We start from the raw sequence: 13001 nt of genomic DNA on the forward strand, positions 1-13001 counted from the left end.
GGGACAACGTCAGAAAGCGGGCAGAGGCCTGGATTGGATGGCAGTAAGCTACCCCTAAAAGGCTGGCCTCCATCATGGGGACCATGGGGAAGAGGTATGATAGGAGTCCCCCGTGGCTGGTGTGCGGTGGGTGGAGGGGGGACTGGAGGCCAGGGACCAGTTAAGAAGTTGTTGCAATAGTCTGGGAGAGGGGAGGGAGCTGGCTGGAGAGCCGGGCAGCAGGGCGGGCCGGGCTGGGGGAGGCAGCCTGTGGAGGCTCCTCAGGGGCTGGCCGGAGCCTGATCCAAGGGTGTGGCGGGCCCAGTCATGATTCGGGCAATGGCCCGTGCTGCTGGGGCGTCTGAGGGGAGGCTGCAAGCCGTCTGGCCAGTAGGCCGGTCGGATCAGAGGTCAGGACTCCGGCCTCAGTTGGGGTGAAGGGTTGGAGGGCAGGCAGGAGAAGCAGGAGGCAGAGGGTCAAAGGCCAAATTCCAGATGGTGCGGCTGGGCTGACTTGCGAGTTGAGAGACGGCTGAGCCATGAGGAGGGGGGGGGGGGGGTTGGGTAGTAGAGAGGAGCTGGGGTGGGCACCTCTGACCCCCACAAAGCTAAAGGTTTGGTGGGTTGAGAATGAGGCTTGGAGCCGCACCTAGGTACCTAGTTCAGGTAGGCGACTAGCATTCCCCTGCTCCCATCCAGGATGGGAGGTGTGGAGTTGAGCCCGGGCCGGGGGTGGGGGGGGGATTGCAATAGGCACGGGCAACGGGGACCTGGGTGGGGGGAGGGGACAGAGAGGGGCTGGTTGCGGTCTTACCCTTTCTGGCAGCTCCATTGAGCCTGACTTCCCCCACAGCACAGAGAAGATGCTAATCCATGCAATACATGCTCGGATGATGGGTGGGTGGATATATCGGCGGGTGCCTGCACGGGGGGGGGGGGGGGGGGGGGGGGGGGATGCATGAGTGCGCGCATGGGTGGACCGGTGTTTGGGTAGGAGGATGGGTGGATGCATGGGTGGGTGGACAGAGGGACAACGGATGGATGTGGGAAGGAGTAAGCGAATGGATGGATGGGTGGCTAAGTGTGTGGGTGTGTGGGTGAGATTTTAGATGCGCGGCTGGAGACAGGGACCCGGGCAGCTGCGCTCATTCATGGTGAGCCGCGCCATGATGGGTGGCATTCTCAGAACGCGACTCTGTGGGTCTGTAGGCGCGCAGTCTGGGAGGGGAGGACAGCTTGGGCTGTACCACCGGCGGGAATCATGTGTGATGCTTCTCTGTCACCGCAGTCTGTGTTCTCTGTTGGGGCCTGAGGCCACTGGGTCTTCTCAGCAGGGATGGAGACAGCTCAGGACGCCAAGCTCTGCTCACAGCGTGGGTTGGGAGGCTGAGTTCTCTGCTCCGATCATGGCCCATATGAGGAGAGCTCACCTCGAGACGGGCAAGAAAACAGAAGCCCACTTCCCCAGAAGGAGCCTTGTCTTCCAGCTACTGGGACAAGCCAGACAGTGGTTTTGGATGCAATGTGTGGGCCCGTGGGGGTGGGGGTGCAGGCGGCCTGCAGAGGGGTTGGCCTGAAGAGAGCCCAGTGGAACAGCCGGGATGGGGGGGTTGAGTATGATTGGGGGGCGCCCCCTGGGCAGGCGTCCTAGAACCTTGGCACGGTCTGCCGCTGAGCCAGCACATTGCTTTGTATACAAATCACCTCCTTTCCTCCTTTTTCTTTTGTCCCCATCCCCCCACCTCCCTCCATTTCTAAATTCTTCCCAAACCACCCCAGCCTTCAGGCTGGCTAGAGGAAGGGCCAACTGGTGGGCAGGAGGCGCCTGGTCTTGGGTGGGAGCCACAGGAGGGGAGGTGGGGGAGGTCCCAGGGCAGAATTGGGGAGGGAGGGGAGCCTGGGGGGAGGGCAGCGATTTTGGCCTCCTTCCCCTCCCCACGTGCTGGTGCCGCACCCTGGGTGCTTCTGGATGGGAGAGACTTGCGGAAGGGGGTGGGAGAGAGAGGCTTGGAGAAGGTGGGGCCCAGGAAGAAGAGGTATCTGTTGCCCAGGCCTGGGGGGAAAGGGATTCTGACAGCTGGTGGGAGGTTGGGGGGTGGAGCCCACCCTGGAGAGAGACTGGGTGTGCCTGTGTGTGTACCTGGGTGTCTGTACGTGGCGTGGCCATGTGCGCGTGAGTGCGTGTGCTGGCGTGGGGCTGGCGTTGCTGAGGGTATCCACAGCCGGGTGATGCGCGCGTGTGTCCCCACAGGCCCCCACCTGTGAGGGGAGAAACATCGTCCACCCTGGGCACAGCTAGGCCCCCGGTCCCTCTCCTAGCAGATGCCTGACCTGAACCTCTGGCCACATCTGCCCCGAGGAAGGGAGTCCTGGAGCCCACCTCAGAGCTAGAAGGGCCCGGCTGTTCTCAGTGTCCTGACAGCTCAGAGAGGGACAAGGCTTGCCCCAGGTCACAGGGCGGAGGCAGAGCAGGGACTGTACCCGAGTCTGGGGACCCCAGGAGGGGACGGCTGCTCTCCTGGCCCTCGCTGATCCTGTCCTTCCTCTGTTGTGCCCCTTGGCTGTGAGGCTCCGTGGAGATCCTGGCCCTGGCCTGGCTGCGGCTTCCTCGTCCACGGCTGGGCGGGGTAACTGTGGGTGAGGATTCTGTGGCCCCTGAGGCATCTGGCAGAGGCCTGTTCCCTAGAATGACCAACCAGTCCCGGGACTGAGGACTGAGGACTCTCCCGCACTGCAGGTCCTAGATGCTGGGGACCCCCTTAGCCCCGGGGCCAACAAGGATCGCTAATCACCCTCTCACCAGAGATGTTTTTCCACCACGTCCTTCCCACTGCTACCTCAGTGTCAGCCTCCCCGTCTCCACCCTCACCCTGGAACTTTCCCTTGTCTTCCTGCCCCCTCACTGCCCCAGGGATCTTTCGTCTCACTGTCCCTCCCACTCTTTCTGTTCTCTTTCCTCTCTGTGTCAGGAATCTCCAGCAGCTCCTGTCACTCTCTGGGGTCTCTCTGTCTCTTCTGTCCTCAGATGGTCACCTTGTTGGTTTCTGTTCTCTGTCCACTTCCCTATCTTCCCTCTCCGTCTCTGGTGTCTCGCCCCGTCTCCCCACTCCTGTTCCGGCGTCTCTGGCTCGTCACCTTCCCTGGGTGGTCCAGGCTCCCCTCCCCTCCCCCACCCAGCAAGCACCCCCAGGGCCAGCTGGGGTGGAAGCCAGGTCTGGGGGCTGTGACCAGGCCGGGAAGGGGAACCCAAGCAGACATGATATTTATGTTAGGACTTCAAAGTGGAGCAGAGCCCGAGGCAGGCTTGGTGGGGGCTGGCGGGGGTAGGAGAGGGGAGGAGGATTGTGAGCAAATGCCAGATTAAGGTCAGCTCAGGCCCCTCCCTGGCGAGGGTCTCCTTGGTGACGCATATCTCCCCCCGTGGGACACTGAGACCCAGAGTAGGGACAGAACAGACTATTTTGGTGCAGACTTCCAAGAAAGGCACTTCCTGTACCCCTGTCCTGCCTCCAGCCCCATCCTGTCTTCCGGTCACCCTGCAGGAGCAGCTGGGTCCTCTGAGCACCGGCCCAGCCAGGGAGGCAGGGGGCTCAGAAGGTGGCAGGAGCAGAGAGTTGCATCTCGGCACAAAAACGTCCCTGGCGCTGGGACAGCCCTGTGTTCTCCGCTCTCTGGCAGAGGCCTCGCCTGGCAGGGCAGTGAGGGTCTGTAACCCTGTCGGCCCGGACTATGCCAGTCGGGTCGGTCCCCTCGGGGCCTCTGGGGTCCACTCCGGCTGCCTGCCTGAGGGCCCCAGGGGCCAAGATGGCCGCGAAGGTCACCCCACCCCTGCCCCCCACCCTCGGCCTAACCTCTGCTAAAGACACCCAGCTGCTGGGGCTGGGAAGGCCTGGGGTCAGGGGCCCAGGCCCCGGGTGGGGAGGACGGGAGGGGCCGATTGTCTCATCCTGCGGCTCAGCTCTGTGTCCTAAGCCCCTCCCAGGGGCCAGACCCAACAGACACCCCTTCAGGCTGGGCCACCCCTCAGGAAGCCCCCTCCCAGACTAGGGGCTAGCTCTGGACCCAAGACCTTTTAGCTGAAGCCCACCCAGGCCCCCAAAGCCCCAGCCCCTGGGTCATCACCCCCACCCTCTCAGATCCTCCCCAGGCGCTTCCCGTGAATCACTCAGGCTGGAATCTGATGAGCTCAGACCTCCCCGCCCAGCACTGCCGGCCTCTGCCTCCTGCCTGGCCAGTGGGGTTGCCACGCCCCCCCCCGGGGGTCTTCTCAGCATCTCACAGCCCCCACCAGGGTCCACCGTGGGCTGGAATGGCTGAGTGGTGGCAGAGGTAGGCCAGGGCTGGAGTGAGATTAGTCAGGGAAGGGCTTGGACTTCTGCATGATCAGAAGTATAAAAGCATGTGTGCGTGCCATGCGCAGTGTCAGGGCAGGGGACTGGGCTGTGGCCGCTGCAGTGCTACGTGGGTAGGTGTCTGTCGTGGAGTCCCTGCGTACCAGTCATCACACGTCTCTGGGTCAGCCTGTCCCCGTGTATGTTTGTCACGGGGTCACGTTCTGACCCTGAGAGGGAGAGCGCTGAGGGGAGGTCTCTGAGTTTGCACATCTAGCGATGTCTGTGTCGGGGTGTGGCTCGGAGGAGGGGTCTGTGTGTGTCACTGTGTCCCATCCCGCTGGGAACGAATGCCTAACAGTCTCCAGGTGTTCCTAACACTCCGAGTGTTCCTGTTAAGGCTGGCGGGGGGGGGGGGGGGGCTCTGGTGTTACGTGACCGTGGCACACAGGATGTCACACGTTCTGAGCACAGATGTGAGTCACGATGTTTCTGTGTGTCAAACTGGGGGAGGGGTGAACACGGGTCACAAGATCATGGCAGGGTGTCAAATGCTCTGCGTTGAAGGTGAGGGAGGGTGGCGGCAGGGGTCTCAGTGACTGCCTTTCTCCGCCCGCCCCCGGGCCCCCACTCCACAGGGCCTGGCTCCTGGCTCCCCTCCCACCAACCTCTGTTGGCAGGACTCCCATTCCCAGGACGGTGCCAGAGCCCCCCCTACTCCCCCCGTGGGGATGCTTCCCCCCTGGCACCTGGCAGAGTGCAGGCCCTCCGAGTGCAGCGGTTCCCCGGGTGGCCTCCCGCCAGAAGGGGGCCAGGCGTGTGCCTGGGAACGGGCCTGCTCGCCCCCTGGCGGCAGTGGTGGAGAACGCGCCGCCCCGGCCCCAGGAGCTCCGGCCAACTGTCAGGCTGAGTCTTCCCGAATCATTCTACATGTATCCACTAAGTGCCACTTCCGGGCCAGGCATTTGTACCAGCGCCCCGAGATTTAGAGGGGAACAAGGCCGACCTGGCTCTGGCCTAGTGAGGAAGACCGACAATAAACACACAAAGAGCGCTGCAGTGACTCTCGGGGTGACAAGAGCAACATTTCCAAGTGAGGAAGTGACTTAGCTGCTCCTTGGGAGCCGAATGTCTGGCCCTGCTCTGCAGCAGTGGGTGCCGGGCAAGGTGTGGCACCTCTCGGGTGACTTCCTTTTCCAGAAGGCCAAAGGTGGGAGGCAGGGATGAGGCAGGGGCGAGGCTGAATCCCAGCACACAGCCTGCTGTTATTGCCAGATCACATTGTTTCCCTCTGGCCGGGCCTGGCGGTGCTCCGATGAGCCACTGCTAGGGGTGTTACTGAATTTCCAGAGCCAGGAATTGAGATTGAGCACAGAAGGGATTAGGACGGGCTTGCAGGGGCTCAGAAGCCTCTGCCGGTCCTAGTTCCCGTGAGACGAGCTCCACATCCGGCCCTGGGGTTCTCTGAGCACCCCTGGCAACTGTTCTAGGTCTTCCTCTGGAACTGAATTTGAGACATCCTGTGTTTGGTTCCCAGAACCCGGCCCTCCCTTAACCTCCCGGCTTCCCATTTATTGAGTGCCTCTGTGGTGCCCAGCCCTGTTCGAGGCACTGGGGGTGGGCTTGGGACAGGGAGAGAGGGCGTACAAAAGAGGGAGACTCCCAACCAGCAAGAAGCTTGGAGCGGGGGTCGGGGGTGGAGAGGGTAGAGTGAGAAATTTGGGAGCCCTGCACCCAGATCTGGTGGCGTCTGTATCTGGATTGTCCGAAATCCCAGTGTCCAAGATTTCTACCTCCAGCTGTCATGACTGACACACGTGGTGGTCTGATGTCCCTTCGTGTTCAGCGCCTGAGGCAGTGCCCCCAGAGACTGGCTGGGGTCCTCCTTCCAGCAGGGGACAGTTCCTTCCCAGGGAGTGATCCCTATGAAGTTTGTCTCACCCAGATCCCGGACTCCGAGGGAGCCTGCGCTGACTGCCCCTGCATTGTCCCCAGGTTGCCCGGAGCCTGCAAGGGTATGCAGCCCTTGAGACGTCCTCACCCCTCTAAATTACCCCCTCTGCCACTTCCTGGGCCACACGCACCCCCTGGTGGTCGTTACTGGCATTGTCTTTGCTCGGATTTGCTCCCTGCTCTGGAACCCCCTTGGGGCTGTGGGGCCTTTAGGGTTAATTTATCGGTGTTTTACAATCGAGGGCGTAGTTGGAGCCGGACACCCTGGTTTGGCTGCTGTGCCATATCTTAGGAGTCATTTTCCCAAGCCTCCCTGTGGGATAAGTCATGCCCAGCCTCCCGGGAAATCTCTTGTGAGGTCCAAAAGAGTTAAGTGCGGAGAAAATGGTTTCCGAGCACCCCCCGCCCCCACCGCCTCCATTTCAGAAGCCCACTTCCCCTGTCCAATACCCCTGGGATGCAAGGGCACTGGCAGGATCTCCCATCTTGAGGAAAGACTGGGGCCTGGGTGCTCTCTGGGCAGGGCCTGATCTCCAGGATCTCCCCCACGCTGGCGAGAACCTTCAGTGAATGCAGACAACAGACCCTTGGAGGGGGTCCTGCTAACATCCCACCTCCCTCCCTCCCCTTGCCTCCAGTCTGAGCTCTGCTTTGGAGCAAAACCGTCCACTTGACCCCCGCAGGACTTCGGCGAGAAGGCAGGGCAGCAATGGCACCTCCACTCTGCAGGTGAGGACACTGAAGCTGGGAGCTGCCGGCCCTCTAGGCAGGCTAGGGCTGGACTGGGCCCCCCGGAGGAGGTGAAGCCTTTCAGGGCCTTGAAGCCCCCAGCCTGGAAGGGCTGCCTGCGTAGTGCCCCATTCCTTTGCCAGAGGTCGGGCACACTGACCACTACAGGCTGGCTGACCTCCGGCGGGGAGACCCCCCTCCGCTTTATTCCGGTGCTCTGGGGCTACAGCTGCAGCCAGTCTGGGGACCACCCCAGCAGGTGTGATCACAGAGACAAATATCAGACAGAGCTGGTGGCGGACACGGGAGCGGCCCGGGGTGGGGCTGATGGCGGCTAAGAGGGGTGGGGCTGATGGCTGGCTCTGAAAGGCCTTCCCAGCAAGCTCAGGGTTTTCTGTCCCAAATGGCCCTTCTGGCCGCTCCCGGCTACTCCTCTGCTGCTCTGCTTCCCTCAGCCTCTGGTCCCCCCGGTGGGGCAGGGCCCCCCCTGGCCTGGCCCACGCTTCCCTGCACCCTCTCGGCAGTTGTCTCAGACTCTCCCCTGCTGTCCCCAGGACCGGCCTTGACCTCGATGATCCCATCTCCCCGGCCCCCTTCCTCCTCCTCCCTGCCCCCTGCCTCCAGCTCCCCACTGTCCCTCTCTGTTGTAGCCCCAGGTGCGGCCCCATGGGTGTCGGGCCGCTCGGCCTTGCGATAGACGAGGTAGCCGGTTGTGGGAAGCCTGTGGACCAGGGCTCCAGGAGACAAGCGGTGGTAGCCCTGTTCCCTGTACAGGAAGAGGCCGAATGTGTCAGGCTGGGTCACTCGGAACTTCGTGGCACAGAGCTGGTTCAGGGTGGCAACTGAGGCCCCTGGGGGCACAGCCAGGGTCTTGGAGGTACAGCCACTGCTGGGGTCCTGATAGGCCACTCGGAGGAGGTGCTGTGCAGGAGGAGAAGCGAAAACGAGAGCTCAATCCTGCCTGGTATATATCTGCCCACAGAGCTTGAGGCCCCCAGTGCAGACTCCGCACTGGGTGGTATAGATCCAGCGGTAGAACCAAGTGACAGAAGCTTTTTGGACAAGGTGAGCTTCAAGCAGGGCTCTGAGGAAGGGAGAGAGCTGTGTTGGCTAGTGGGTCATAGCTGCGGGCAGGCCGGGAGGATGGCTCCCGCACGCCCCTGCAGGGAGCCTAACAACCATACTACTCGGTGCCCTCAGCACCCGTCCTGCATGAACTCATTTAAGTCTGACATCCACCCCACGAGGTAAGTACCATGACCTCATTTTATAAAGAAATCGAGGCACAAAGGGGTGACATAACTTGCCCACGCTCCTGCAAACAGAAAGTAGCAGAGCCCGCCCGGACTTGAACCCAGGATCTGGCTACAACGTCTACACTCTTAACCAAGGCTAGGAAGGATCCCTTGACTGGATGGAGGGGAAGGTGAGGGGAGCATGGGCGGGGAGGCTGACTCCAGGGAAGGCCAGAGCCCCATGTGGGGGCTGGAAGCCAGGATTTGGGGCTTGAATTTGCCACCCGTGTCCCTTTCCCTCCCCGTGTCTTGTCTGTTTCCTTATCTGTAGAATGGAGAGAGTAATGGTCCTAATAATAGAAACTTCAGAGTTTCTATGAAGCTGTGGGGCTGAGCCCCTAGAGCACGGAGCACGGTGCCGGCACATGGAATGCACCCTGTCTAGAAAGGCTAGGCTTTGACATTGGGTCCACACAGGGTGCTGTTTCTCCGGCACGGTGATGTAGGACCAGAATTTCCCCTGCTGGGTCTCACTGGGAAAAGGAGGGGACTGCGCAGGAAGGTGCCAGGACCAACAGGCACCCCTGCCCCGCCCCTACCCCCCACCCCCCACCCCCTGGGGGCTTGGCGGTGGGGGGGGGGGTGGGCAACGTGGAGGCCCTGTTACCTGGAAGCTGTGAGTGGCAGGCAGGCGGCGCTGCTCCCAGAGGCTGAGGGAACGTTGTAGCTCCTGGGAGGGGCTCAGGGGGAGCATGTGGGCCTGGTCCAGGCCACTCAGCAGGGCCAGGCTGGCCGAGAGGCTGGTCAGGTAGTAACCACCTGGGACACGAGGGGAAGAATGTAGCTCAGGCTGAGGGTGGGTGACCCTTCCCCGGCCCCCACCACCTACTCGGGGGCCCCTAAGGCACCCCGGCCCCCCACAGGCAGGCAGGCGGCCCGAGAGGAGGGGCTCCCTCACCCTCTCCGGTGAGCAGGGTGGGCTCCAGAAGCTCTGACATGTACTCAGCCTCCAGCAGCAGCTCCGGAAGGTCGCACTGGGCCAGGACGAGGCTCAGCAGCGGGAGGAACGCGTCTGCCCCTGCCCCCTCCCCTGTGGGGTGGTAGAGGAGGAAGCTTCAGACTCCTCTGGGGTCCCAGGGTCGGTATCCACGCCTTGCCTCATACGGTGACCCTCCCCTCCACCCGCCGGGCCTTGGGTGATGTGGTCTCTATGGCAACCACCGAGAGGGGCTGTGGAGAGGAGGCTCTACTCTCTGGGCCTCAGTGGCACCATCTGTGAGATGGGAGTGTTGGACCCATCCCCCCACCTGGGCTGTTCTGGAATTTCTGCGCCACCACCCCTCCCCGCCCCCCCCCCCCACTCGGCAGGGGGCTGGCAGGGAGTGGTAGGAGGGGGCCTACCGGCCTGGGTCCTCAGGGCTGTGTAGAGCAGCTTGCAAGCCTGCAGGAGCCGCTTGACCTGGGCACTGGGCGAGTAGGCACGGAGCAGCTGCAGCAGCTTCTGACGCACCTGCTCCATCTCTCCCGGGGAGGGCAGGCTCAGGTGGGACCCAAAGGCTCCGGGGCCCTGGGACCGAGCCAGGCGGAGGCCCTCAGCCAGGCGGCCCAGGGAGCCGTCCGCAGAAAGCCGGCGCCGCAGGCGGGCCGCCAGGATGGGCCTGAGAGGCTTGAGCACGGAGCGATGCAGAGACTTCTCCAAGATGTGTTCTGCGGGGGAGAGGCGGCCAGGGTCAGGGGAACGAGGGTGCGAGTGGGAGCCAGAGTCCCAGGGCGGAGGTGGGGGGGAGGGGGGTGTAGTCGGGGAGGAAGAGAGGTGAAAGGGAGGGGGAGACCTGGGGAGGTGGGAGAATAGCAGGGGAGAGGCGGGGAATGGGTAGCGCTGGAATGGAGAGGTGGGCCGAGCCTGTGAAGCCTGGGCCGGAGTCTCACCCAGTCTCTCAGGTGGCAGCAGCTTCTCAGGGCCCAGCTCCGCGCTCAGCATGGCCCGAGCCCGGCTCAGTGCCTCTCGGACACCCTGCAGCTCCCGGGGCTCGGGGCCGGCCCGCACCTGGGTCAGCAGGTCCTGCACCAGCTGGCCGACGGCCGTGTGTCGGTCCTCCACCAGCGCCGTGGCTGCCCGGCCCACCTGCCGCTCCGGGGCCAGCAGGGAGCAGAAGGCAGAGCTCATGGACCGAAGCAGCGGCCGCCGGCGGCGGCCCAGGCGGGGTGAGGTGGCTGGGCTTCCCCGGGACCCTGGCGCCCCCTCTTCTTCTGAGCTGCTGGGGGAGCCACAGTCTACCTCCTGGAGGGAGGGCAGGGGTGGGAGGCTGGGGCTGGCACTCCCTGGCACACGGTACCCCACAGAGCTCTCCCTCCGCAGAAGTTGGTGAGGGGGTAACCTTTCCGTCTGGTTGGGGGCTGCCCCCGGCAGCACGGGGACCGGGGGAGGTGGCATGGCAGGTGGAGACAGAGGGCTGGAGGTCTCCGTGGACACGCGTACTTTGAAGCTCCTCTTGAATTTCTCCCGCTTGGTGGGGCCCAGGTCCCCTGGGAACAGGGGATTGAAGAAGCACAGGGCGGCTCCTGTGCCCTGGTCCAGCTCTTGCGGGGACCGGGGCTTCAGCCGGGGCAGCAGCGGGCCTTCAGACAGGCCCGGCTGAGCCTTGGTATTGAGGGAGGAGCTCCAGAACTCTAGGGAAGAGAAAGCATCTGGGGGTCTCAGGGAGGCTTGGGGAGGGTGCCCGACCGAGGGAAAGGCACAGGCTCAGGCTGTGTGCCCATGTGCCTTCTCTTTCCCCCTTGGCCTCAGCTTGTCCATCTGTGCAATGGGTAGCAGAGGACCCCTTACCGATGCCCAGATGGGAGATGGCTTCCAGTTCCTTGTGGGTGGCTGCCTGGCAGATGGCTCTGGGGAGCTGGAGTGGGAGGAGAAGGATGTCCCTGAGGCCAGAGAGGGAAACAGAAAGCCAGGGGTGAGGGATGTTCAGGGCTCTGGGGGCTAGCAGGACCTGGAGGGGCTGGGAGGACAGGATGTCCCAGGGAGCAGGGACCAACGCAGACCAGGCGCCCTGCGGCCAGGCTCACCGGGTATGGCAGTAGGCACAGATGAGCTGGACCAGGTCTGGGAACGTGAGCTCTGAGCCCTCCAAGGAGACGCCTGAGAGACGGACGGGAAGTGTGGTTGTTTTCTGGGGAACACCCCCGTGCCCTGCCCTGACTGCTTCCAGCCCCTACCCCCCAGGCCAGTCCCGCTCACCCCCAGGGCTCTCCTGGATGTAGTGGCTAGAGACAAACGAAGGGCCGCTGGCCTCGGGCAGCCTCACGCACAGGGCCTGGCACCCACGAGTGTTAGATTTCCGCACCAGGAACGTCTGCAAGGGACAGGGGTCGGGGGCTCGGGACCTCCGTGTCCAGCCCCTCTCCCCGCCACCCTCCGCTGGCCAGGCCTGGGGTCAGGGGCCAGACTCACCCCCGGGGGCTCAGTCCTCAGCACGTGCAGTGCAGCCGCCGCGTTGGCCCGGAGCTGCAGCCACACGGGCCGTGTGCGCAGCAAGCGCTCCCGCAGGCTCACGGTGCGCCCGGGCCGCTGGGGCCCACCCGCCGGCCCCCCGCTGGCCCCAGGCACGTCGTAGAGCGGGTCCTGGGCTGGCCTAGGAGTGGTCACCAGATTGGAGCAGGGGTCCGGGGGGTGGGACCCTTGCCCGACCCTTTCCTCCTTCTCTGCCCTGGGACAGACTGCCGTCCCTCCCTGCCCCACCGGCCTGCCCTTCCAACTTCACTAACTTTTCTCTCTCCGGGTGCCCAGGTGCGAAGTTGGACAGGCTGGGGGCTCCGAGAGGGCCTGCTTCTGGCTCCCCAGGGGTTTCCATGGCTGGGAGCTCCTTCGGTTTCTCCCGGTTTCTCCCAGGACTCAGGAAGAGAATCCAGCCCCCAAGGCAACAGCGCGCTCACATTCCCGGTGGTGAGTAACACTTCCTGAGGGCGGTTCGCCCTGTCACGCCCCGCCAGTTAACTCTTGTGTGTCCACTCAGCCTGGGCAGTGCCCACTTCCTCTTTGTTCTGGGCCCAGCCTAAGGGGGCAGGCATCCCCCTCCGTAGAAGTGCCACCCCAGGAGCCCCAGCTGCGGGGCCACCACCCCCGCACAGTGCATGCTGAAGCCTTACCAGCCTCCCCAAACCACACAGGCAGGCGGGAAGGGGTTAAGCTGGGCCCTTCTGGGTCCCCACAGGCCCAAGTCTTGCCCTTGGGGCACCTTTAAGTCTGTGGTCAATTGCTCATCTGTGCATGGTCTTGGGGTCAGCCCTGTGGGAGAGCACCCCCTGCTGGTCACAGATGACTCATCCCCCCCCCCCCCCCCAGCCTAACTTGGGTTTTGGAATATCAGGTTGCTATGGAGAAAGGATGCTGTGTCTCCATGGAAACTAACCCCTTTGCTTAACTGAGGTTCTGGGGGTGGTTCTAACACTCGGCGCTAAATGGTGGGGGGGGGGGGGGTTTGGTTGTGAGGTCGTCAGCACACGGTGCTGCCAGCTGCCTCCTACGCACACAGGCCCGGCCAGCCTGCCTCACCAATCTGCCAAGTGACTGGGGCAGGTGCAGGCATGACCCAGTCTCCAAGCACAGAGCACACGGTCCCCTTCTCCACCCCAGAACACGTGGTCTGCCTGTGCCACATGTTGCTTTGGGCTTTGCTCACGAGCCCCTGGTCATCCAGGGCCCGGTCCCCCACTCCTGGAGGGCATGGTGGGAGAGCCGCCCCCTTACCCTCTCTATACCCCGGCTCAGAGCAGGTAG

At 63.5% G+C, this 13001-nt stretch overlaps 1 protein-coding gene across 1 annotated transcript; it reads right to left on the bottom strand.

Annotated features, from left to right (window-relative positions):
• Window positions 1–7166: 7166 nt before the first annotated feature.
• On the bottom strand, window positions 7167–12559 carry RIN1 (Ras and Rab interactor 1). Its single transcript, XM_011287028.4, has 10 exons — window positions 11990–12559; window positions 11676–11856; window positions 11463–11577; window positions 11291–11363; window positions 11055–11146; window positions 10157–10897; window positions 9629–9934; window positions 9186–9317; window positions 8895–9046; window positions 7167–7913 (listed from the first exon to the last, which is right to left on the bottom strand). The coding sequence occupies exons 1-10, from the start codon at window positions 12073–12075 to the stop codon at window positions 7419–7421; spliced, it is 2373 nt and encodes a 790-aa protein (XP_011285330.1). The 5' UTR covers window positions 12076–12559; the 3' UTR covers window positions 7167–7418.
• Between the last annotated feature and the right edge of the window lie 442 nt (window positions 12560–13001).

The sequence above is a fragment of the Felis catus genome, chromosome D1 (genome assembly GCF_018350175.1).
Source record: "Felis catus isolate Fca126 chromosome D1, F.catus_Fca126_mat1.0, whole genome shotgun sequence".
In the NCBI taxonomy this organism is placed as follows: Eukaryota; Metazoa; Chordata; class Mammalia; order Carnivora; family Felidae; genus Felis; species Felis catus.